This window comes from Hakea prostrata, chromosome 5 (assembly GCF_041222555.1).
Source record: "Hakea prostrata isolate BN-2017 chromosome 5, UWA_Hpros_2, whole genome shotgun sequence".
Taxonomy (NCBI): Eukaryota; Viridiplantae; Streptophyta; class Magnoliopsida; order Proteales; family Proteaceae; genus Hakea; species Hakea prostrata.
The window spans coordinates 36,430,204-36,454,234 of NC_142604.1; the positions used below are offsets into that span (position 1 = coordinate 36,430,204).

At 39.8% G+C, this 24,031-nt stretch overlaps 1 protein-coding gene across 2 annotated transcripts in view; it reads left to right on the forward strand.

Moving 5' to 3' along the window:
• Positions 1 to 3,394: 3,394 nt before the first annotated feature.
• LOC149015886 (nucleolar-like protein) overlaps positions 3,395 to 24,031 on the forward strand; it is a gene marked incomplete at its 3' end in the record, with an annotated part of 43,265 nt that continues 22,628 nt past the window's right edge. Inside the window, 6 exon segments of one of the 2 annotated variants that reach the window (XM_089156328.1) lie at positions 3,395 to 3,750; positions 5,039 to 5,086; positions 5,236 to 5,626; positions 6,118 to 6,252; positions 6,342 to 6,492; positions 13,844 to 13,926. In XM_089156328.1, coding sequence (XP_089012454.1) covers positions 5,402 to 5,626; positions 6,118 to 6,252; positions 6,342 to 6,492; positions 13,844 to 13,926 — 594 coding nt within the window. In that variant the 5' untranslated portion in view covers positions 3,395 to 3,750; positions 5,039 to 5,086; positions 5,236 to 5,401. 2 annotated transcript variants of the gene reach the window in all.

A 24,031-nucleotide genomic window follows, 5' to 3' on the forward strand; every position in this document is an offset into this window, starting at 1 on the left:
TGTTAGTGAAACTGTTAGTCCATTGTTTGTTTTTCTTAATTCCAAAAATACCCTTACTAAAATATGAGGAAAAAAAAATCTAAATGAACATGTAAAATTACCAAAAAAAAACCCTTAGAAAAGTATTTAGAATGATTCAAACAGGTGGTGAAGGGATTCTCCCTTCACCCATCTTCTACCTCTACCCCTCTCTGCCTGTTGGTGTTAAGGTCCAATGTCGGCCATGGAGAGGATGCCAGGTCCAGTGTGCTTCTTGACGAATTTTCACCGGCAAACTTGGCGACACTACTGGATCTGGTGGCAGCTTCTCGTGTCTCCAAGTAATGGAGAAGCTCCGTCTCCACCACCGAACTAAATTCTGGTTTATTCTATTCCCTTGGTTCTCAAGATCTCATTCAAGTAAATCCATGTTTCTCCAAATTTACGAATCGATCTCATGTTGCACAACATTGTTTCTAAGATGCCAAGAGAAATTAAAGGATTAAATGAAGACCGGGAAGAACCAAAAGATTGAGAACTAGTCTGTCGGAGTACGAGATGAACACAATCGATGCATTGAGTTATGGGAAAGGGATTTTATTTTGAATCTTGTAGGGCCCGGCAACCCAAATACGCCGAGACATTAGCATGCCTAGATGTTGACTCGAAAGAAAAGATGTCAAATGGATCTGACGTTGGATCCACATAACACATAAATTGATCGAAATTCATTTTTATGAGATTTCCTTGGTTGGAAACATCATTCAAGACATGCCAGCATAAACTTTAATCTCTGTCAGGGTTTCTCTTAATTTACTCTTTGGAAGTCTGGGTATAGGTTACATTAATCTCACACATTGCTGTTCTGGTTGACAGGAAAGAATGAACAGAGTAATTGGTGTGATAATTGCCTTTTATGCTATCTAACATTCCCACCAAGATGCATCTGCTCTGATCTTACTCTCTACTCCAAATGCACTTGCTCCAGAACTCTGCCCGCTAATCTTCAAGGAAAATGTATTGTAGATTTCATTCCACGTTTACGCCCTTCACCATTGCAACTGACTCACCTTCTTGACTCACTCTCCAACATCGGATTCTCCTTCTCCTTCGATCCACTCCAGAAATTGCATTGATTTCACTGTTGGGTCGTAGTAAGAGATCTAGGGTGTCGAATGGTGAGAGAAATAGGGGCGGGCTGTGGTCGCCGACGCGGAGGGGATCTGATTGTTGCCGGCAGTTGACGATTTTTAGTGGCGGTGACTATTTTCCGGTGTGGGATGGGAAGAAGATGGGTGAAGGGAGAACCCACCTATGGTTGTGTGAATCATTTTAAATGCTCTAAATATAAGGATATTTTTGTCATTTTATTCTTTCATTAAATTTTCTTTTATTTTTGATAAATGAAAATAAGATTGATTAGAGAATAAGTTTGATAGAGAAGGGTATAATAGTCTTTGCTATAATATAACTAAGGGATAATTACTATTGCCCCCCTATACTTTGATTTTATTACTAATGTATCCCCTGTATTTTGCAAAATTACTAATACAACCTTTAACTTTGTCTATAATTACTAATGCCCCCCTATTGTTAAGTTCCGTTAGTTTACTGATGATGTGGCATCTCCATATTTTTAAAAAAATCCCAAAATACCCTTTTGCTTATCTCTTTACTTATTTACCCTTTTGTCAAGTTACAGTAATAGCCTTAATTAATTGTAGAGAAAAAAATAATCATAATCTGTTTTACTCTAAAAAAAATCACCAAAATAAAGAAATAATAATTGAATAAAATTAAAATAGAAACCGAAGAGGAGGGAAGATAGAATTCAACTCAAATTTGGAAACTAAATATCACCTACTTCGTTAATTCCTTCTCTGGTAAGATTTTGTGTTTCGTCAATGGTGGGTTAGTAAAGCGGTTAAAAGTCTAAACTCCCATGGGGAGGTGTTACGTTTCGTTTCCAATATTAAAAAAGCACCAGTCCCCCCCAAAAAAAAAAAAAATGTGGTTTCCCTCCCTACGTATGCTAGAGGAGAAGGTGGGAAACCAAATCGAATTTGAATTTTGCCAATTTCTTTAATTCAAAATAAATAAGTTTAGTGAAGGTGGAAAACCAATATTTTTTTAATTCAAAATAAATGAAGTTAGGGTAAAATTGACATTTAATCTGGTTTTTATAAATGGGATAGTATCGTCTTTTAATTTCTTAATTTTAATGAAGGACAAAGTGGACATTACATATTCAAACTTAACGGCTACTTAATACCGTTATAAGGAAGGGGGGCAACAGTAATTTTGTAAAGAACAGGGTTTTATTAGTAATAAAATCAAAGTACGGGGGGCAACAGGTAATTATCCCTATAACTAACCACTCTAACAGAATAGGACCTATGTGTTTTTCAAACATAATGTGGGTGTCATTGCTTTAAGGTCTCTATTTTGGGGTGCATTGCAATTTGCTCTTAAGTAAAAGGTGCATTATAGAATAATTATTTATTAGCCATGACTATTGTTTTATGTTTAAATTAGACCATTTCCTTACATATTTTGATAATTTCCATTCAATGCAATGGGAAGTGAAATGTCTCTTAAAATCACCATATTAGTACATTACCGATATGCGATACTTTAAACCTAGCTTGTTTTTTCTAAAAGGGATCCTTGTTCATCTTCTTTATCTCCAATGACCTAGTCCATCGGTGTCTCCTTGTTACAGTGGTTTATCCCTTATCCATCATCTTCGTCTCGGCATCTTCTTGTCGCAGCGGTTTATCTCTTCTCCTTCATCTTCATTTTGGTGCCTCTTGGTGGTGTGACTGCGAGAAGCAAAACTATTGAGTCTAATAGGAATTGATTTTTCCACTTTAATTATTCTATGTTCATAATATTCTTATTGTCCTCACATAATAACGGACAGAGTTGACTGAATCCAACACTTGTTGCTTCACACTCAAAACTCTCTTTCTTTGTTGAAGAATTTTATGTCCAAGATAAGCAATACCTTGTACATATCATAGTTGTCAACGCTGTCGCCTAGGTGTCCTAGCGGTGATAGAGAGGCTGAGGCAATGAGCGCCTCAGGGGAGTCCATAAGGCGGTTGCCTTGAGCTCTGAGGCGTCGCCGGACGCATTGGACCCCTAGGCGACCGCTTTTGTGGTTTTCAAAATACCACCGTTTTTTATTCTAAATCAAAGGCAAAAAATGAATTGAAAATTAGATTTCAATTGGGAATCATCTAATGGCTGAATGGTTACATAAATTTTACATGTATAACATGGGATAATTTGTAACATTAATTCATTAAAAAAAAAAAAAGAAAAAAAAGAAAAAAAAAAGAAGAAAAAAAGGAAGGAAGGAAGGGGGAAAAATAGAGAATTTCACGAGTGAAAACCCGAAATCCCTAATTCCCTTCTCTATTCATTAACCCGTATCTCTTCTTCTCATACCAAAAAAAAAAAGAAAAAAACGTATCTCTTCTTCCTCTCTGCCTCTCCCTCTGCTACTCTCTTCCAGAGTGACACCGGCGACAGCAGTAGAACTGCTTTTTACTTCTGCGACTGCTAGCGACGCCTGCTACTCTCTTATTTCTGCTTTTTTTTTCGTCATACAAAAACCACCGTAGTTGCAGCGGCAGCAACTTCCGGCGGCAGCAAGCCAGCAACCTCCAGCGGCAGCGGAAGACTGTAAGAGCAAGAATTTTTTCCTTTGAATACTTCTCGCTTTCGGTCGCTCTCGAGTTGACAGCACTGTATCAGACAGCTAAAGTTTGTAACTTCTCGACTCGCCTTCTTTTCCTATTTCTATCTTTGATGAAATCGTAGGATTTTTTTCCCCTTTGTATACGTTCATTTAGCCAATCAAGATGATTGCATTAAAATTGATGTTTGGGTTTACTTGCTGGTTATTGGCTTGTGTGCTTTTGATCACGCTGTCGTTCTTATTAATTAAGTAGGATTGATCACCATTGCTACTAGTGTCTATTTGTTTTGCTCATGCATTGATGTGTTTACTATTTAGTCACATTTTATCCTATATTGATTCTTGTTAATGATAGTATGATACTTGAAATTTATTTAGGACCCACTATGTGTAGTTTGTAGAATGTTGGATGACCTGAGGTAGGCTAAATGGCTAATATTAAATTTTTTTATTATACAAGATATGATAGGTTGATAATGAATAATGAATTAGTGTATGAGCTGTACACTAAAAAGTAAAAATTTCACTTAAAACGTCTAGACGGCCTCAAAAGTGTCTCGGAGGACGCCTCGTCGATTCATCGCTTCAACTAGCTAAAACTGCCTCGCATCGCCTTGTCGCCGTGACAACTATGGTACATACTAAGTTGTTCCAGAGCACCAAGGATGAGACGAGGTCAAGGCTTCCTCTTAGAGCCTATTACCATTTATTTTTGGGCTTTTCTCATTTTTGATTTCAATACTGTAGTATAAAGAAGCAACATAAAATTAGTGTTCCATGTTTAATGGTTGAAGAAATAGTTAGGAGATAAGCATTCAAGTAATATGAGTTACCCACTATGTGCGCTGACACAATGTCCTTCCTTCAGTTTAAGTTCCAATAAGTATTATTGCTATTTAACATCTCCAGTTTAAGTCCTGATAATTTAGAAGTTTTGCTGTCTAATTATTCAGTTTGATAGTTATTTCCAGTTATATTTTCCCCATTGGCTCCTATGTGAAAAAAGTACTTATCAAGTTGTTTCTCATGATTGCAATATGTTATGTACTAGCGCTGTTTAAGATATCTTTTAAGTTATATGTATAATATGTTCAATACTAGTGCTGTTTAAAATATCTTTTAAGTTATATGCATGTGTGTGTGATGATTAGGTTTTGCAGATTGAAGAAAAATTCAATTCTTAACAACTTTTTCCTTATGGGAATCTCATGGTTTTAGACATTATGGCATAACCTTTATTTTGTGGATTTGATGAGTTATATGCTGGACATAGTGCATCTTTTTCATAAAAAAGAAGAAAAGAAAAAAAAAAGGTGCTATTATGTTGTTTATGAGGTTGTATCTGTTATGTAGGTTGGTATTATTGTTTACTGGGCAGCCACATTGAATCATATTAAACACGTATGTATCATTGCTGTATGTATTTTATTAATTTATTCTGCTGGATTTCATAATAGTATTGTTACTGTCAAGCTGTTTAATTTCTGTAAGTATCTATACCTATATTATTGCCATTTCTGAACTTACTAACTAAGGTCATCCACGAGCAGGTAGACTCAAGCCTTTGCATGGTTACCCAGAAATCGAAGAAGACATTTTTATCTATAGGGTTCTTGTTTTTTCGCAGAATCTCCAGAAGATCTATTGTCAATATTCTTCCTGCAAAACCCTAAACCCTAAATCCTCTCTGCCTTGGTTGTTTTCCCTCAAAGCATAATGGCAAAAACAAATACCAACAGCAGTGATGCCAGTAAGAAGAAGAAGAAGAGGTCAACCAAGAAGTTGCTGTCAGCTCCGAATGCCAAGGCCATGATAGCAAAACCTGTGAAGCAAAGCCCTTTTGAGACTATCTGGTCTCGTAGGAAATTTGATGTACTTGGTAAGAAACGGAAAGGTGAAGAGAAACGAATTGGTTTGGCTCGTTCTCACGGTATTGAAAAGGCATGTCTCTCATTCATTCTTTCAGTATTTTGTATCTAAATCCTGGGTCTAGTTGGTTACCTTTATATGGTGGGTTTTTATTTTTTAATATGTAATAAAGAATCACAATTTTCTCATATGTATGTCTGTTAAAGTGACTCTTACGAATGTATTCAAGGTGTTTCATGGCCTCTTTTCTTAGTGTAGTGTTTTCAGTAGAAAATGCTTGTTTTTATGGCTCATTGACCCAGATCAAGTTGCCTAGGAAGGTACTGCTTTTGAAGAACTTGGGAAGGTTGTGGGTTTGTGGTTTGAGCTTAATTGTAAATTGAACATATAGAAGATAAAAGAGAAGCATAAAGCATGATAAAACAGTCATTTCACTGTTTCTAAAATAAAAAACTGAAGCAATCCCCGTATTTGTATATCTGTTCTAGTATCAAATTCTACTCTCAGTGGAACTCCCATTTCCTGTCATCTATATCTACTGATGCCATGTTATTTGAAAACAGAGAAAGAGTACTTTATTGAAGGAATATGAACAAAGCAACAAAGCTTCTGTATTTGTGGATAAGCGTGTGGGGGAACAGAATGATGCTCTTGGGGAATTTGATAAGGCAATCTTACGTTTCCAGCGAGAGCGGCAGGTAAGTTAGAGTATTATTGGAAGGTTCAAGGGTTCTCTAGATTTCAAAAATCAAAACAAAAAGTTGAGCTATTTTATTATGGGTTCCAGTTAAATTTGAAGAGCAAGAAAAACAAATTTGTTCTATCTGATGGAGAGGAGGATGATTCTGCAACGGAAGGTGGTGGCCCATTCTCAGGAAGGGATGATTTTGATGATGACATGTTGTCAGATGATGCTGCTGATGCTGCTGAGACAGAGAGTATGTATGCACTCCCTGTACAGTGGATATATCTATGTATTTCAATAAGTAGCTGTGATTATCAAAACAGTATCAGTAATCAGATTTGAATGGTATTATTGCCAAGTTTTATTTTATTTTTATAAGTGTTGAGTTTGAATACACGAAATAGAATATGATAGTACTGGTGCTGGAAGATACACCTTTGCTAAATTTGCAAACCTGATGCCATGAATATAAATGGTTAAATGTTATTGCTGTTAGCCTTCTGCAAACTTCTTTTCTGTATGCAGATTTATTACTAACAGAGAATTGATGTTAGGAAATACATATAAACTTCAAGGATGTATGTTGTGATACCATTGTATGACTTTGCCATTAGTAACTTAAGTCGTTATTGAAAATTTCAACGCCACCTGCTGAGCTACCCCCTAAAACAATGCCTCTAAGCTATCCAAGAGTCCAGTGAGACCCCCTATTGAGAAATCATTAAGGCCCCGTCATGTTAGTAGAACTCAGTTAAGTGATGATGTAAGCAAGTTAAATTAAAATTAAAAAATTTTGAAAGGCCAAACTACCCTTTGAGAAAGAAATAAACCGACCTACATTATACTGCTCCTTTCTTCTTCCTTCCCTATACACTCATGCCTATAATTGAAACAGTAGTTAGATTATTATGCCAGCACACTTCCAAAGAGTGAAAATAAAAATGGAAAAAATGGAGATGGAATGAATGGTGGCTGGGTCATGAAGTGAGGTGAGATGAGGTGTGGGGTATGCTTCCCCTTCTCTCAAAATTTCCAGATTGGTCACTGTTCTTCCTTGGACTTGCTCTTGCGGATCATGAGAGGTGAGAGGTTTGGGAGCAAGACAGCATGGCCAAGTTGCAGTAGTGTTGCAATTGCGTTTTGGTGTTAATACTCATCAATCAGAGGTTCCTGGCGTTTGTGTGGAACATGCTTCTGAGGATGCAGTAGTTAACTGGAGTCACGGTGGTGGTTGGACGCAGTTTTGGCTGGTCAAGGTGATGCCAAAGCTGTGATTATTTGCTGAGATTCTTCCAGAGACTTAAGAGATGGGTAGTGAAGATGATGAGTGGGTCTGCAAACTCAAGGATTTTCATTTCTTGGTATGGTGATGGTAGAGGTGTTGGGTTTAGGATGGAATAGTCCATAGCAATGGAGGAGTACAATGAGAAGGTGATTGCTGAGATCGACAAATCAATATTGGTTGACGGACATCTACTTCCTTGTGATGCTGCCATACTTACTGGTGTAACGGCCAGGACAGCCAACAGCCATTGGCATTGCTAGTTCATCTTAAATGCTTCTTAGTTTTAGACCAAATCCAAAATACTTTGTTTCTTCTTCCTCTCTCCTACAATATGTAAGCTTAATTTGTTCTTACTATATAAATACATAGCAGGCTAACAATGGAAACAAAGATGAGCTTCTCTGTGGACTGTTTGGGTTTGTCCATAACCCATCTGACATGCAAGTTTGCACCACTCTTGGCGGTGGTGGTGGTGGGATGGATCACTTCTTCAGTCTTCAGCCAGCTGATCACAAACAATTACAATTACAGGGAAAGTCCAGGTTTTGGATCATCTATTGCCAACACTGGTGGTGCTGTTCAGCTGCAACTACCACTCCTACTGTCTCAGCTAGAAGGGATATGAGTATCTAGGGATAGCAAAGCAAATAAAAACAAAAGAAAATATCAAGGGATTGAATGGGTCATAGAAGTCTGATGATAAATCCAAGGATGTAGGGTAATGTTGGAAATGGATGAATAGAACTAACTGAGACTGCGGGTCACAACAAACCAAAACGTGAACCTGTTACCTGCCAGAATCCTTGCCTTACCTTGTTCCTGACCTCTGCTACCTTCGTCTTCACCTGACCTTCACTGCCATGTTCTTTGATGATCCCCCTCTCTCTGGTCTCCGACAATCCTCTCATATCCTCCCATGTCGAAGCCCCTCCTCCTAAAGCCTGGAACTCCCTATTCATCTTCCCTCCCCCTCCCGTTCCGCCTCCGAGTACAACCTCTCCTTTATTCTGCCAACCACCACTAACACTATGCCCATTGTCTGCTGCCCTCCTCTGCTACTGCTGCTGGTATCCACTGATGGCAAACCGCCATCATAGGCCAATTCCTTGGCCATTGCTGCCTGCTTGGGATCATCAAAGCCTTCCTCTCTAAACAGTGGAAAGCTCAAGGACTAATGGATACCTTCGTTCTTGCCTCAAGCATCTTCTTGTTCAAGTTTCTCTCCCTTGCTTGCAAAATTAGAGCGCTTGAGAGCTCCCCTTGGTTCTTTGGGAACTCTCTCATCTTCCTTGGACTGTGGGAACCTTCTTTGCCTCTCTGTATGGTTGACTTTAGCTCTCTTCTCCTGTGGGTTAACCTTCCTAGCCTTCCTCTAAAATTTTGGAACCAAGATAGCCTTAGTTGAACTGGATCTGCCATTGGTCGCCCAGTAGGCTCAGATAAAATAACACTCAACTTGGAGTGCTTCTCCTATGCACATATCTGCATTGAGGTCCTTGCTTCCACGCTGCTCCGTCCTTCCATTACTATAGAAGATGAAAATGGCCTCTCCTACGATTAAGTCATTGTGTATGACTAGACCCTGCTCGATGCGAATCCTACTCTTCATTCAGTTATGAAGCCTTAGCTTGTGCCATTATTCTGAAGCCCTTGTTGGTGCCTAAAGCTTCAATTCTTCCCGCCCCTAATGAAGCTCCGTCTTCCCGTGAAGATCGCATGCTGTTGATTGAAGTTGTTCCTCCTCTTCCTTAAATTGACGCCCTGGAACAAATCATAGTCAAAGTCACCCTAGATTTGCCCTCTAAGTCACCATTGCTTCCATTCTCATTGCCTTTGCTACAAAAATCTACTGGAGGAGCTGAAGGAAGAAAAAGATTTAGGTGATTGGAGGTTCTATTGCCATGCACTTGCAAACCTTTGTTGCCCTTGCTGACCTGCCGCTGCCTGATCTTGTTGGTCTCCACAGTGCCATCACCTTTGCAAGTCCTCCTCAGGTTGTCGCCTCCTTCTCAGGCTTTGGTGGTCCTCTCATTGCTTGCTCTTTGTTACCTTAGGTACGTTCTTTGATCCTTGGCACTCGAGCAGACCTTCAATGCTTAGCTCCTTATAGAAACCTTGACCAAAACTCATCCAAAACCCCTTTACAGCTTGCCCTTTTTGCAACCCTCTCTTCTCATCAACGAGGATTCTTCAAATCCCGATACCTCACTGCCTAACCCCCTTTTGTCCTCACTACCTTCTCCCATTTTACCCTCACCTGCTAACGTCGTCCCACCACCTCTTTTTATCCTCCTTTGGGTTGTAGGCTATGTTACATGCCTCTTTTTCTCACTTCTTGGACCTTTATCTAGTAGGCTGCCTATACTTGGGCCTTACCCATTTTTGTCCCAGCCGAACTCCATCTTTTAACGCCTAATGGGCCCTCTGAACCATTTGGCCAAACCTCCATCTCCCCTTTTAAATCTCACCCACTCTTCATAACCCTCTTCCCCTTGTTTGAGTTCCTTAATTGACCATTTGAACCAAACATCTTTGAGACCCATCCCCCTGGGCTCCCCTATTCGTGAGACACCCCCACCCTCTATGTGCGACCATAGGCTGGACCTTCCAAGCCCTATTTTTGATGGCCCCACTCTCTAGTTTCCCTATGTTTGACATCCTTATCTAGAATGTGAGGGGGCTTAACTCTCTTGCCAAACAAGCCGATGTCGAAGCCTTACTTAAAGAGTTTTAGGTCCTCTTTTTGTGCCTTACTTGAGACCCATGTCTAAAGTGACAATACTTGATGGATTGCCCTCGCCATCACCCCCTCTTGGTCTTTCCCCTCTAACTCTAACCTCTCTTTAAATGATCCTATCTGGATTTTGTGGGACCCGGCCAAATTCCAATCTCCCTCTTGACCTCCTCCCCTCAACTCATGCACCTCCGCCTTACTCCTTTCTCTTTGACCTCCTCCTTTTTCCTTTCCATTATATATGGCTTTAATTGCTTCTCAGACTATGCCCACCTTTGGGATGACTTGTGCTCAATCTTGTCTTGTATTGCAGGCCATCTTGGGGTATTGGGGGTGATTTTAACATTGTCCGCTTCTTTGATGAGTTAGTGGCAGGTTGTCCCCTGCCTTGCGGTTGTGAAGGTTTGGCCATGTTCTCACGTGGCAAATCTGTAGGATTGGTTCCGACTGTATTGGCTCTCTAGTGTCTCTTCCTCCTATGCCATTTTCTCTCCTCAAGGTCTCTCCAATCATTCCCCTTGCCTCTTGCATATTCAAGACCTCCCTTCCTTCGGCCTTAAATCTTTCAAGTTCTTTGACATTTGGACCGCTAACCCCTCCTTTCTCCCCACGGCCAATGAGGCCTGGTACTAGCCTATCCACTGGCACTCTCTGTTGCTTATTGCCTTTGATCGTAAGCTTCGGAACACTAAGGAAGCCCTTTGCTCCTGGAATTCCACCACTTTTGGTAATATTAATTCTAGGGTTTCCTTATGACGCTCTGAACTCTCAAGGTTCTAATCTCTGCCCTAGGTGGACCCCTTCAACCCTTCACTTGCGGAAGAGGAAAAGTCCCTCTCCCTTGAGCTTTCCTCCCTTGTCTCCTAGGAGGAAAGTTTTGCTCGTCATAAATCAAGAATCAGGTGACTTGAGCTTAGGGACTTTAACACTGCCTTTTTCCACCACTCCCTTAAAGCCCGCCTCAACTACAACTCCATTCCCCTCCTCCTTGACTATAATGGCTCTTGGATTTCTGACCTCCTAGCATTAAGGCAGTGGTTGTCTCCTTTTTTTCAAATCTCCTCTCCCCTGCTTCCCTACCGCCTTCCCCTCCCTCCCTCTCTCCTCAACAAGTTTGTTGATTCCTCTTCCTTGGATTCTCTTCAGTCCATCCCTTCCTCGGAATAGGTCCTCTTTGCTATTTGGTCCCACAAAGTCAATCGGGCCTCGGGCCCTAATGGCTTCAATATGTTTTTTTTCCTTTGCTCTTTAGGACTTTATCTAAGAGGACCTAGTCTAGGATATCCGAAGCTTCTTCTTCAATCCTTCTTAACTCTCTTCCATCAACCAAACCTTTCTTTGCCTCATCCCTGAAAAACCTTGAGTCACCTCCCTCTCTGTTTTTCGGCCCATCTCCCTTTGTAACTTTATTTATAAATCCATTGCCAAGGTTCTAGGGAATAGACTCAAGTCCATCATGCCTTTCTTTATGAGTGCTAATCAGTCTTCCTTTATCGCTGGTCGAAGTATCATGGACAATATCCTTTTTGTGCGGAAATTGTTAGAGGCTTTGACAAAGCGTCTCACTTCCTAGCTGCCCTTCGCAGGGTGGATCTTCACAAAGCCTTTGATTCTTATCTGATGGGACTTTATCAAGGAAGTTCTCTCGTCCATGGTTTCCCCCACTTCGTTCACTGGATCGAAGTCTATATCTCCACCCCTCACTTCTTCATCATCATTAATGGTTCCCTTGCGGGGTATGTCCCTTCTTGTGTCGGTCTTTGCCAAGGCTGCCTCCTCTCCCCCTGATTGTTTTCCTTAGCTCTAGAGGTCCTTTCTTGTATTCTTGAGGCCAAAACTGATCAGCAGCTCATCTCCCCCATCCTTAAGTGTAGGTCTTCTCTTAAGCTCAATTATTTGGCCTTCGTTGAGGACCTAATGATTTTCTCCAATGCCGACCACTTCTCCATCTCCTCCATATTCTTAGGCCTCTCCCTCTTTGAGACCCTTTTCTGGTCTCCGGGTTAACCTTTAACAAATTTCCTTCTTTCTTTCGGGTGTCTTTGATTTAGTCCGCATTGCCCTCTAGCAGCTCTCTGGCTTTAGGCTCAGTTCCTTTCCTTTGGTCTATCTTGGCCTCCCTCTTATCCCTAATTGGCTCACTAACCACCATTGCACCCTGCTACTTGACCACAGTTGGAAAAATCTGCAGCTTTGGGAAGGCAAACTCCTCTCCTTTGCTGGTAGAGTGGTGCTCATCCGTTTGGTCCTTTAGTCCTACTACTGTTACTGGTCTAGCATCTTTTCTATCCCCAAAGCCACCATCTGTGCCATGGAGTCCCTCTGTTGTGCCTTTCTTTGTAAGGTCCAAGAGGCCTCTCACTTCCTAAACCCCATTAGTTGGCTGGTTATCTGTCGTCCCAAATGGGGGGGGGGGGGGTTTGGGGATCCATTGAATTCAAGATGTCAACAGGCCTGCCTTATACTCATCTAGAAGATTGCGTCTAACCATGACTCCATTTGGGTTAAGTGGGTGTACTCGTACCTCCTTAGATTTGACTCGATCTAGACTGTTCCATCTCCTCCCTATCCCTCATGGGTCTGGAGGAAGGTCCTTCTATTAAGACTGCTTGCCCTCTCGGCCATCTCCACTGAGATCTCCATTGGCTCATCTACTTCCTTTTGGCTTGACCTATGGCATCCGATGGGTATCCTCTATGCCCTCTTTGGCCCTCGCATCGCTTATGAGTCTTGCATCTCCAAATCCGCCCCCTCTCCATGTTCATTACAAAAGGTTCTTGGTCCCCTCGCCCCCACCCCTATCTCATACAGGTTTGGTCTGCCCTCCCACCCCTTCTAAATACTCCCCTTGACCTCACCATTTGGACCCCCTTGTCCACCAAAACCTTCATTGTTGCTTCCGCCTGGAGTGTTTGGTCATTTGTTCTGATGCTATTTTAAGAACTTTTAATGCCTTTTGGGCTAAAGGTTGCTAGAAAGGGATCTCATAAAAATGTTAAAAAAGAAGAAGATTCTTATCGAGCTTGAACTAACAACTATGTTGACATGGGAAAATATAATGTTATTGGAGGGTAGCTTGAAGGTTCAAATTCATCAAATATTGTAGTTATGAATTAGAAGGAAAAATTATTCCCAACTTGTGTCATATGGGTGTGATCTGCCTTTAGTGTTTCATGAGGTTTACAATCAGAGAAAAAGGGGGGGGGGGGAGGGGCATGAATCCCCCCCCCCCCCCTTTATTGTTCATTTCATTTTTCTTATGCCTGATCTCTTTCAGCATAAAATATGCAAGCTTAATTAATTTTTATTGTGGTTTTGCAATTTGTTAAGCTGCATTCCTGCTTTAGTTGTTAGATGTCCCAGTTTTCCATTAAAGTTCTATTTTATTAAGTTCAACACTTGGATTAAAGAAGAATGAAATGTACCACATATGCAGAGCTTATAGGTGTAGACATGAACTGTATATTTAGTATAAATCTAGCTTTCTGTTGGCACTGGAATTGTATTGATTCTATTGTTTCTTCCTATTTAAGTGTTTATCTGTTCTATTCTACTGGTATTGATGGTGCATTTTTATACTTTTAGGGAATTCATCCATTTTGAAACATATGAATGCTGTAAGTCCTCATGATCCATCAGAAACTAGTCCACCCGAAGGAGAGGAAAAGGTAATATTCATGTTTTATTATTGTTGAAATATTTGCCTTTCGTATTAAGAGAACCTCATGCTACTTCGTCGTTATAATCCTCATCCACTTTTTTTAATGGTTATTAATGCATGTGTATTTGTGTAACAACCTGAAGATTGAGGTTGCAATTGAGCCTTGCAACCTACATAGTCTGGTTAACCTTAGTTGTGGCATACATTTAATTTCCCCTAAATGAATTAGGTCCTGTTTGGTTACATGAATCCAGAGATTTGAAATCTCTGGATTCATGAATTTGAGAATTATACCCGTTTGGTTATAAAAATCTCTAGATTCATGAAATCTAGAAATTCACATTTTTACACTAAAAACGTGAATCTGTAGATTTATGGGTAAGGGGTGAAATCCAGAGATTTCAAAAAAGTTATATGTTTGCACATTCACAAAAATCAGGTCGATCAAATAGATTTTTAGGATAAATCCACAAATTTCATTCCACAACCAAACATCTAATTTTATAAATTATAACTCCACAGATTTGAAATCTATAGATTTGAAATATCTAGATATTTAAAATCTCCAGACTCATGTAACCAAACAGGCCCTTACCAAATGATGAGTGGAATTTTTACCTTCCCCACCCCCACCCCTGCCCCTTCCCCCCCCCCCAAAAAAAAAAAAAAAAAAAAAGAAGAAAAAGAAAAGAAAAGAAAAAAAAAAGGAATTGATTGATGGAATTTGTTATAATTGCATTTTTTTTTTTTTTTTAATTATATTTTTATCTGAATCACATTTCATATGTTGTATCCTGAGATGGATCTGAATCTAAGTATTGATTACTAGTGGATTGGGAGATAGCCTGAACAGACACTCATGCCCGCGCTCTTACTCTCCTAATATTTTGAGTATTGGGTGAATAGACACTCATGCCCACTCTTACTCTCATAATATTTTGAGTATTGGGGCTAGAGTTTTCTCGCAGCTGCTTTTAGGTCAATACATTGTGTTGGATGAAGTTGCAAATTATGCGGAATGGTCTTACGCAATCCTGAGAAAAATGGGGTTCACCGTGGGCCCATCTGGATGCTACACTTCTCATATTACAAGTGTGCTGTAAGCACAAAATTCCTCCTTGGCCAAAACCACCAAGTGGAGCAACTAGGGGTTGGTGGAACCCCTTTGAGGGCAATTGGGTCATTTTCCCTTCATAATTAGTTAAAGATTTTAATTTCAGAATTTTTATCTAAATATTTGGAGTCTGAATCTGTTTTTACTTCCTTGTTTGAGTCAATCAAGTAAGTTTTAGTGTCACTGGGAAATTATTTTAAATAAAGATTCCTTGTGAATAGTTAGGTCCTTCAGCACAGGTAATTCCTTAAAATTGTGTAGTTGTTGTCGAGTGTAAGGGGTATCCTAGTCTATAAAGGAAACCTTAGTTGAGTCAGTCTTTATTTTCTAGTTAAGAATCTGTCTTTCTCTCTTTATGTAATGCTATAAATAGGCCAGTCCTCTCATTGTAAAAGGAGACTTAATTGAATAAAGAATTAGGAATCTTGTCTGAAACAAGTCGTGGCTTTCTTGGGAGGGCCACGGCGGCTTTAGCTGCTTCTTTCTTCAATTTTAACAGCTTCTCTTCAAGTTCCAGCAGCATCCTTTCATCTACAGCAGCCTTCCAGCAGCCTTCTCAAGTAAGTACAGCGCTCCAGCGCCCCTCCCCTTCCAACTCCCTCAGTTGCAGCCCTCCCACACCCCTTCTCTTCCTCATGGCCCTAAAACCTCTCCCCTCCAATCGCAGCTCTCTGAAATCTTTTCCCCACCCCACCCTTAAACCCCACCCTCCCTTGCGACACCCCTCTCCCCCTTCTTTCTTTGTCGGCCCCCTCTCTTTCCGTTTCTCTGACTTGCAGCAATTCTGAAACAGAAAAACAGAAAAGAAAAGAAAGAAAAAAAAGAGCAGAAAAGAAAAAGAAAAGAAAAAAAGAGAAGAACGAGAAGAAAGAAAGGAGAAAGAAAGAAAAGTCTGCTCAAGATCTATTCAGGAAACCCAAGAAACACTCCCATCTCTTGATTGATCTGTCCCTTTTTCATCATCCCTAAAACCTCCCCTAATCACTCCGTACTATTTCTGTTAATCCGTTTTCCTCCCAAGATCAATTCCCTCTATTTTCTTTCATTCCTAGGGTAATTTTTGGTATCTCAAATTCATCCCATGGGAATTTGTTAAAACCCTAGCATCTCGCAAACACTACTATAACTCTTTTTTGTAAGTCAAAAGTTTAAGTGACAAGGGTAGTTTTGTCTGTTAGGATGCTTTATTATTTTAGTCCCACATCAGGTATTATTGTATTCTTCCTTGCATTCTACCATTATAAATAAAAGGCCTGCTATAGTGCTATGTCACAAAGACATTAGTTAGGATTTCTCCAACTCTTCCAACATGGTATTAGAGCCAACTCTGATCCATCGTTGAGTACCATTGTCCCTTTCCCATCTTCTCTCAAAGTCTCAATTGCACCACGAACCTCCTGTTGTGTGCTAACCACAAAAAAGAAGAAAAAAGGGGGAGAAGGAAAGGAAAATTCATCGGAGAAACCAACCTGCAACCATAGCCACCACCGGCAAGCTCCTCTCTCTGTCCAATCAATTTTTTCCCCTTTTTTCTTCAAACCAACAAAAGCATCGCTGAACCCCCCCCAAAAAAGAAAGAAAGTTGCAGAACCCTCTGCCACCAGCTTAAGCCTCTTCAGCCACCACTTGCAACCACCAGAGCTTCATCTTCCCCATCGCATCCTGCAAAACCGTCTGCAACTCAATTGATACTTCTTCTAGCCTTTCTGCCATCCTCTATTACTTGAAAAACCAATTGCATTTGATAAAAAAAATTATCGCAGGTCACCTGTGATTGTTTTTTCCCTTTTTTCTGTTATAGGAAACTTGCAACTCCATCGCCCCAATTTTTTCTTCCATCACCTGCAGAATCCATCCTCTACTTCCTTGTTTCTTCTTCTGTGTCTATCTTCAAAAAATCTCTATTGAACCTTGTTTCAGAAACCTCTGTCGATCAATCGAACCCATTAAACCATCGATTGAACCCATTGAACCAATTGAACCCAACCAGAACCATGGTTTCTTTTCTCTCCATTAGACCGAACTAGAATCATACATCTTAGGTCATAAATACCCCCCAGCTCGACAAAAAAAAGAAAAAAAAAGGAAAAAAAAAAGAAAAAAGAACTCCTCTTTTGGTAGTGAGTATTTTTACTCCTATTAAAAATTTATTCCCTAATCCTTGAGCTAATCTTTTTGTTTCTGCAATGGTTGATCAAACTACATCCAACTCGTTTGGTATATCTAATGATTTTTCCGTTTCATATATTCCTCGGGATTGTGAGTTTTCTTCACTTTAGATGACGACTGTCAAAATGAATGGGACCAATTATCTATGGTGGTCTTGTTCTGTTTCTCTTGCAATTGGTGCTCGTTGTCTTATTGGCCATCTTGATGGAACCTCTACCAAGCCCTTCTTCTCCAGGTCCGCAATATACAAAGTGGTATACAACTGAGTGTTTGGTTATGGGGATTTTTTCTTAATTCCATTGAACCAAGTATAATAGAGAGCTATCTTCTTCTTCTTGATGCTGCTATTATTTAGAAGGTTGCTCAGGATATATATTCCAAAGTAGGTAATGATGCACAATGTTTTGAGATAAGAAGGAAGATCCATCGCTTGTAATGAAGAACCTTACTCTCACTTTGTATTATGATACACTTAGAGGGTACTATCAGACATTGGATTTCTATGGGAAATTTACACCAACCACTGCTATAGATGCCGCCGCTTATTAGAAGTGGGAGACAAGCTTCGAGTTTATGATTTTTCTAGTAAGTTTAAACAGAGTATGATCAGATTTGGCACACATTCTTTCCCAAGAGGCTTTTCCTTCTCCAGAGCAAGCCTATGCCATGGTTGATACAAAGGACAGTCGGCAAACAACTGTGGTGCATGCATAGACTCCTGAAAGGTTTGCATTAGCTTCTGGTTTTGGCAATAATAAGCCTAGTTTTGATGATTCTCTACTATTTGTGAAGTGTGAATATTGTGGTAGAGAATGCCATACAAAGGAGAAGTGTTGGAAGTTACAGGGACACTCAATAAATTCCTGTGGAGGAGTTAGAAGTGGAAATAGGGGTAGCAATCTAGCTTATGCAAAATTCAGGCTATTACAGATATTGAGAGTACTCCAACACCTCTTTCCTCATACTAGATCCAAAATCCTTGTCATCAGTTGATGACTCGGCTTTAACGGGAGCCTCTTCTGGGTTGACTCCCAGTTCAAAGGTAGTCTCTGCCATTACATTTACCCCTGATTCCCAGCATCTCACAGGTATTTTTGGACGCCATAGTATCAATTTGATTTATCTCTCATGGATAATTGACTTCGGGGCAACCGACCACATGATAGGCTCATCTTCTTTATTTCATACTTACTCTTCTATTCCTTTTGCTTTGGATGTTCAAACAGCTGATGGATCTTTGTCTCCCATTTTGGAAAGGGTTTCATTATGTGTTCACCTACCCTCACCCTTTCTTCTGTTTTGCATGCTCCTAAATTTTTGGCTAACCTATTGTCTATTAGTAGTCTTAAGTGTGATATGAACTACAAAATAAGTCCCCCCCCCCCCAAATCTTATTTTGTGTTTTTAGGATTCGGAAACGAGGTGTACGACTGGTAGTGGTAAACAAAAGGGGGGGGGTGTCTACTTATTGGATGGCCCTCCATCAACATTTTCTATGGTCTCCACATTGTCTTCTCTGCGTCAGTGTCCTTATTGCAGTAGCATAATCGTCTTGTCCAGATTCCTTTACCAGTTTTGTCTAGGCTATTTCCTAACTTGTTAAAAGATGTAACTCACTAACTTGAATGATTTTTGATGTGATGCTTGTATTTTTGCCAAGCAAACGCCATATGTTTATCCCATTTTGATATTATAAGTAAAGTTCTATTTTCTGTTATTCATTTTGATGTGTGGGGTCCCTCTCGGATTGTTTCTATATCTAGCCATAGATGGTTTGTTAAATTCATTGATTATTGCATTAAGACTACATGGGTTTATCTTTTACACCAATAGAGTGATGTGTTTTCCTGTTTTTAGAATTTTCCTATTTCAGAATTTTAAGCCATAGATGGTTTGTTAAATTCATTGATTGTTGCATTAAGACTACATGGGTTTATCTTTTACACCAAAAGAGTGATGTGTTTTCCTGTTTTTAGAATTTTCATAATATTGTTTAGTACTAGTTTGGGGCTATCATTAAAATCCTTAGGACTAATAACGGGACTGAATACTTGGGTTGGGCCTTTCCCTCTTATATGGCTGATCATGGAATTATATATCAGACTAGTTGTGTCGATACTCTACCTCAAAATAGGGTTGCTAAACGTGAGAATCGACGTCTCCTTAAGGTGGCAGGATCTCTTATGTTCACTGTGCACCTGCCCCTTGGTTTTGGGGTGATGGGGTTCAAACCGCCACTTATCTGATTAATATGATGCATTTCTAAGTGTTAGATTAGTGCTGTCCTCTTGAAGTTCTTTTAGGGACAACCAACTTTATAGTTCCTCCTAAGGTCTTTGGGTGTGTTGCCTTTGTTCGGAACCATTATAGTCATGGTAAGTTACATCCCTATGGGTTATGGTGTATATTCTTGGGTTACCCTCCTAGACAAAAAAGATATAAGTGTTATCATCTTGGCTCTCGTCAGTTTTTTGTTTCTATGCATGTTGTCTTTTAGGAACAAGTTCCTTTCTTTTCCCCAACTTTTCTTTAGGGGGAGAGTGTTAGTGAAGAAGCTCTGGTGTTCCTTGAGATTCCTCCTGAGGTTCCTACTGTTAAGTCTCCTTTGGAAGATGGAGTGAGTGGATAGGAATAGCTGGTGGATGATGTGCAATAGGAGGCTAGACCTCCTCTGGAGACCTATAAAAGGAAGCAAAAAGTACCCCCTTCTGAGCCACGCCAGTTGGAAGCATCGACTCCTAGTCTCGAAGAATCTGCTCCTCCTGGTGAGCTGTCTTTGACCTTGATTTACTTATTGCATTGAGAAAGCTGCTACGTACTTGCCCTAAACACCCTATTTCCAATTGTTGGAAGAATTGAATGTTTCCTGACTCATGCCAGTGTGACATAGCAAGTCTTTATTTATAATAATAATGTGAAGGAAAGAAATACAAGAGTGCTTGCTGTGGGACTAAAATAATAAAAGCATACTAATTGATAAAACTACTCTTCTCACTTAATCTCCTAACTTACTACACTCTCCCTCAAGTTGATGGATAGATGTTTATCATTCTCAACTTGCTAATAATGCTACTGAACAACTTGACACTCAAAACTCTTTGTGAACACATCAACACACTGATTATCAGATGTGACAAAGGAAATCTGAATCAGCCTAGACTCAACCTTCTCCTGGATAAAGTGCCTGTCAATCTTTACATGTTTAGTCCTGTCATACTGAACTGGATTATGAGTTATATTGATTCTTGATTTGCTGTTAGAGTACGGTCATATAGGTTCTTCTAGATCTGTCCCAAGCTTCTGAAGAAGACCCTTAAACCATATTACTCCACAAATGCCTTAAGCCAAAGCCCTAAACTTTGCTTCAACACTAGACCGTGCAATTACAGCTTGTTTTTTGCTCCTCCATGACATTAGATTATCCCCTATTTAAGCGTAATAACCATAGGTAGATCTCTTATCATCTGGACATCTTGCCCAATTTGCATCATTATATGCTTCAACTCTGAGATGCCCATGGGAAGAGATTAAGATGCTTGTTTTTGTCACCTTGAAGTATTTGATGCAATACACTAATCAAGATGTGAAGAGTAAGGATCATGCATGTATTGATTGACCAAGCTAATTGCAAAAGTGATATCTAGCCTAATGTGTGTCAAGTAGATCAACTTCCTAACCAGTTTTTGATAGCTAGTCTTATCAACTGGCTCTCCTTCCTTTGCCTTCAAGTGATGATTTGGCTCCATTGGGGTCTCTGCAAGTCTACACCCTAACATCCCCATCTCCTACTAGTTCCATATCTTTTGTCTTGAATTCTATTCCTAAGAAAGTCTTCAAGGCTGTAATTTCTTCTTCACTACTTTTTGTGATAACAATATCATCCACTTACGCTAGAAGTATTGTAGTGTGAGAACCATGCCGCTTATCAAATAGAGTAATTACTCCAGTTGTAGTCGTGGGAGATCGTTGCTTTATGAAATCTTCCAAACCACATGCCCTAGGGGACTGCTTTTGTCTGTACTAGGCTTTTCTTAATTTGCACACTTTCCCATGAGTTTCAGGGCTAGAATAACCTGGAGGCACATCCATATATATTTCCTTCTGAATCTCTCCATGTAGGAAAGCATTCTTCACATCCAATTGCTGAAGGTTCCACCCTTGATTCATAGCACATGAGAGAACAACCTGAACCGTGTTCATCTTGGCTATAGGGACAATCCTTTCCTAGTAGTCAATACCATAGGTCTGAGTGAAGCCTTTGGCTACCAATCTTGCCTTATATCTTTCTATAGTTCCATCTACTTTGTGTTTTATAACAAACACCCACTTGCACCCAACAATTTGCTTTGTTGTAGGCAAAGACACCAACTCGTGCATTTCATTTTTTTTCTTTCTTTTTTCCAAGGCTTACATTTCCTCATCCATAGCTTTCTTCCAACTTGAGTGGGATACTGCCTCTTGCCACGAATTAGGAATAGAGGTGGAAAACAAAGAGGTAATAAATATATGAAATTCTGGGGATAGAAATTGATATGAGACGTGGCTAAAATAGGATGTTTAGGGCAAGTACATGGCTGCTTTCTCAAAGCAATAGGTATATCAAGGTCAAAGATAGACTCACCAGGAGGAGCATATTCTTCAAGACTACGAGTTGGTGATTTTCTGCTTCCTTTGGTAGTTTTATAAAGGTTTAGTGTCCTCTTGCATATCATCCACTAGTTGTTCCTGTCTGATCACTCCATCTTTCAAAGGAGAATCTGCCAAAGGAGACTCAACAGTAGGAACCTTAGGAGGAATCGCAAGGAACATTGGAGCTTCTTCACTTACACTCCCCCCTAAAGAAGAGGAGGGGAAAAGAAAGGAATATGTTCTTGAAAAACCACATCCATAGATACAAAAAAACGTCGAGACTTAGGATGGTAACACTTATACCCCTTTTGAGTAGGAGGATAATTTAAGAATATACACCGCAACCCATGGGGATCTAACTTGCCATGACTATGATGGTTGCGAACAAAAGCAACACACCCAAAGGCTTTAGGGGGAATTGTAAAGTCGGCTGTCCCTAAAAGAACCTCAAGAGGCCAGTGCTAATTTAAGAGTCGGGAAGGCATCTTGTTAATTAGATAGGTGGTGGTTTGAACTACATCACCCCAAAAATGAGGATGCACACGCATAGTGAACATAAGGGATTGTGCTACTTCAAAAAGATGTCTATGCTTGCTTCAGCCACCCCATTTTGAGGAGGGTTATCGACATAACTAGTTTGATGTATAATCCCATAATCAACAAGATAAGAGTGAAAAGCTTCACACGTGTATTTAGTCCCATTATTAGTCCTTAGGATTTTTACAATAGCCCTAAACTGAGTCCTAACCATATTATGGAAATTTTGAAAACAGGAAAACACATCACTTTTTTGGTGAAGAAGATACACCCATGTGGTTCTTGTGCAACAATCAATAAATGAAACAAACGATTGATGACCATATATAGATAGTTTGAGAGGGACCCAACACATCATAATGAATAACAGAAAAAGGAATATTATTATGATTATCAGAAAAAGGATAGACATGTCTAGTTTGTTTGGCCAAAATGCAAGCGTCACAACGTAGGTCATTCAAATTACGTCGTTTAGCTGAGTCGTGAAATAATCTAGACAAAACTGATAAAGGAATGTGGCCAAGCTGATTATACCACTACAATAAAGATACTAATGCAGGAGAGGAAGATGTAGATGCCGTAGAAAAAGATGATTGAGAGCCGTCTAATAAGTAGGCCCCCTTTTGTCTACCATTGCCAATCGTACTCCGGGTTTCTAGGTCCTGAAAAATACAGTGAGAACGAAAGAAAGTTATTTGGAAGTTCATATCACGTTTAAGGTTGCTAATAGACAAAAGGTTAACCAAAAATTTGGGAACGTGTAAAATAGAAGAAAGGGTAAGTGTAGGAGAACAAATAATGGAACCCGTTCCAGAGATCGGAGACAAAGATCCATCAGCTGTTTGAACATCCTGGGCAAAAGAAACAGGTGAATAAATATGAAATAAAGAGGATGAGCTTGTCATGTGGTTGGTTGCCCAGAGTCAATTATCTAGGAGGGATAAATGGAGTTGACACTATGACAATTGATAATACCTATGCAATGCTGGGAATCAATAGTGAATGTAACTACAGAGGCAGCACTCGTACTGGAATATTTCGGAAGAGGATACATCAAGCCTGGACGTCAACGGACAAAGTTGTTGGAGCTCATTTGAGGAAAGAGGTGCTAGAGTACTCGGGGTGTCTAGATTAGCCTGATTTGCTGATGTTGGATTGCTGCCCTTGGTTCCATTGCTACCTCTTCCACGCAAATTCTTTTAATGTATTTAATAGCAATTTTGGTCCATTTTCCTTTTGTAGACCAACGAAGTTGAACACTCCAACTTGGGTCTGTCTTATACTGTCAGGAACTGCTTTTCTTTCCCATTCCTTGAACCTTTGAATAGCTAGGTCTGCAATTTCCATTGGACCTTTTTTTGTAAATGTGCATCCAAATCTCAGTTAGTTCTGCTGGTTTCATGGTTTCAGTTTATAAACTCAGGTGGTGTTAAATTAGAAAATTATGTTGTAGCATTGGAATGGATGCAAAATATCATTTTGATCTTTTACCTTCAATCATCCTCCAAGTTGTGTGTTAGTTATCTTTGGATAGTTTATCTTATTTATTGGATTTGATATGGAATCAGCCTTAAGAGTTGGCAATTGCTGAACTATGTTTGTGGCATTCTTGGGGACGTTATTTGGTGAACTTGGAAGTAGTAATATGTGTAGTCAGCGTTCA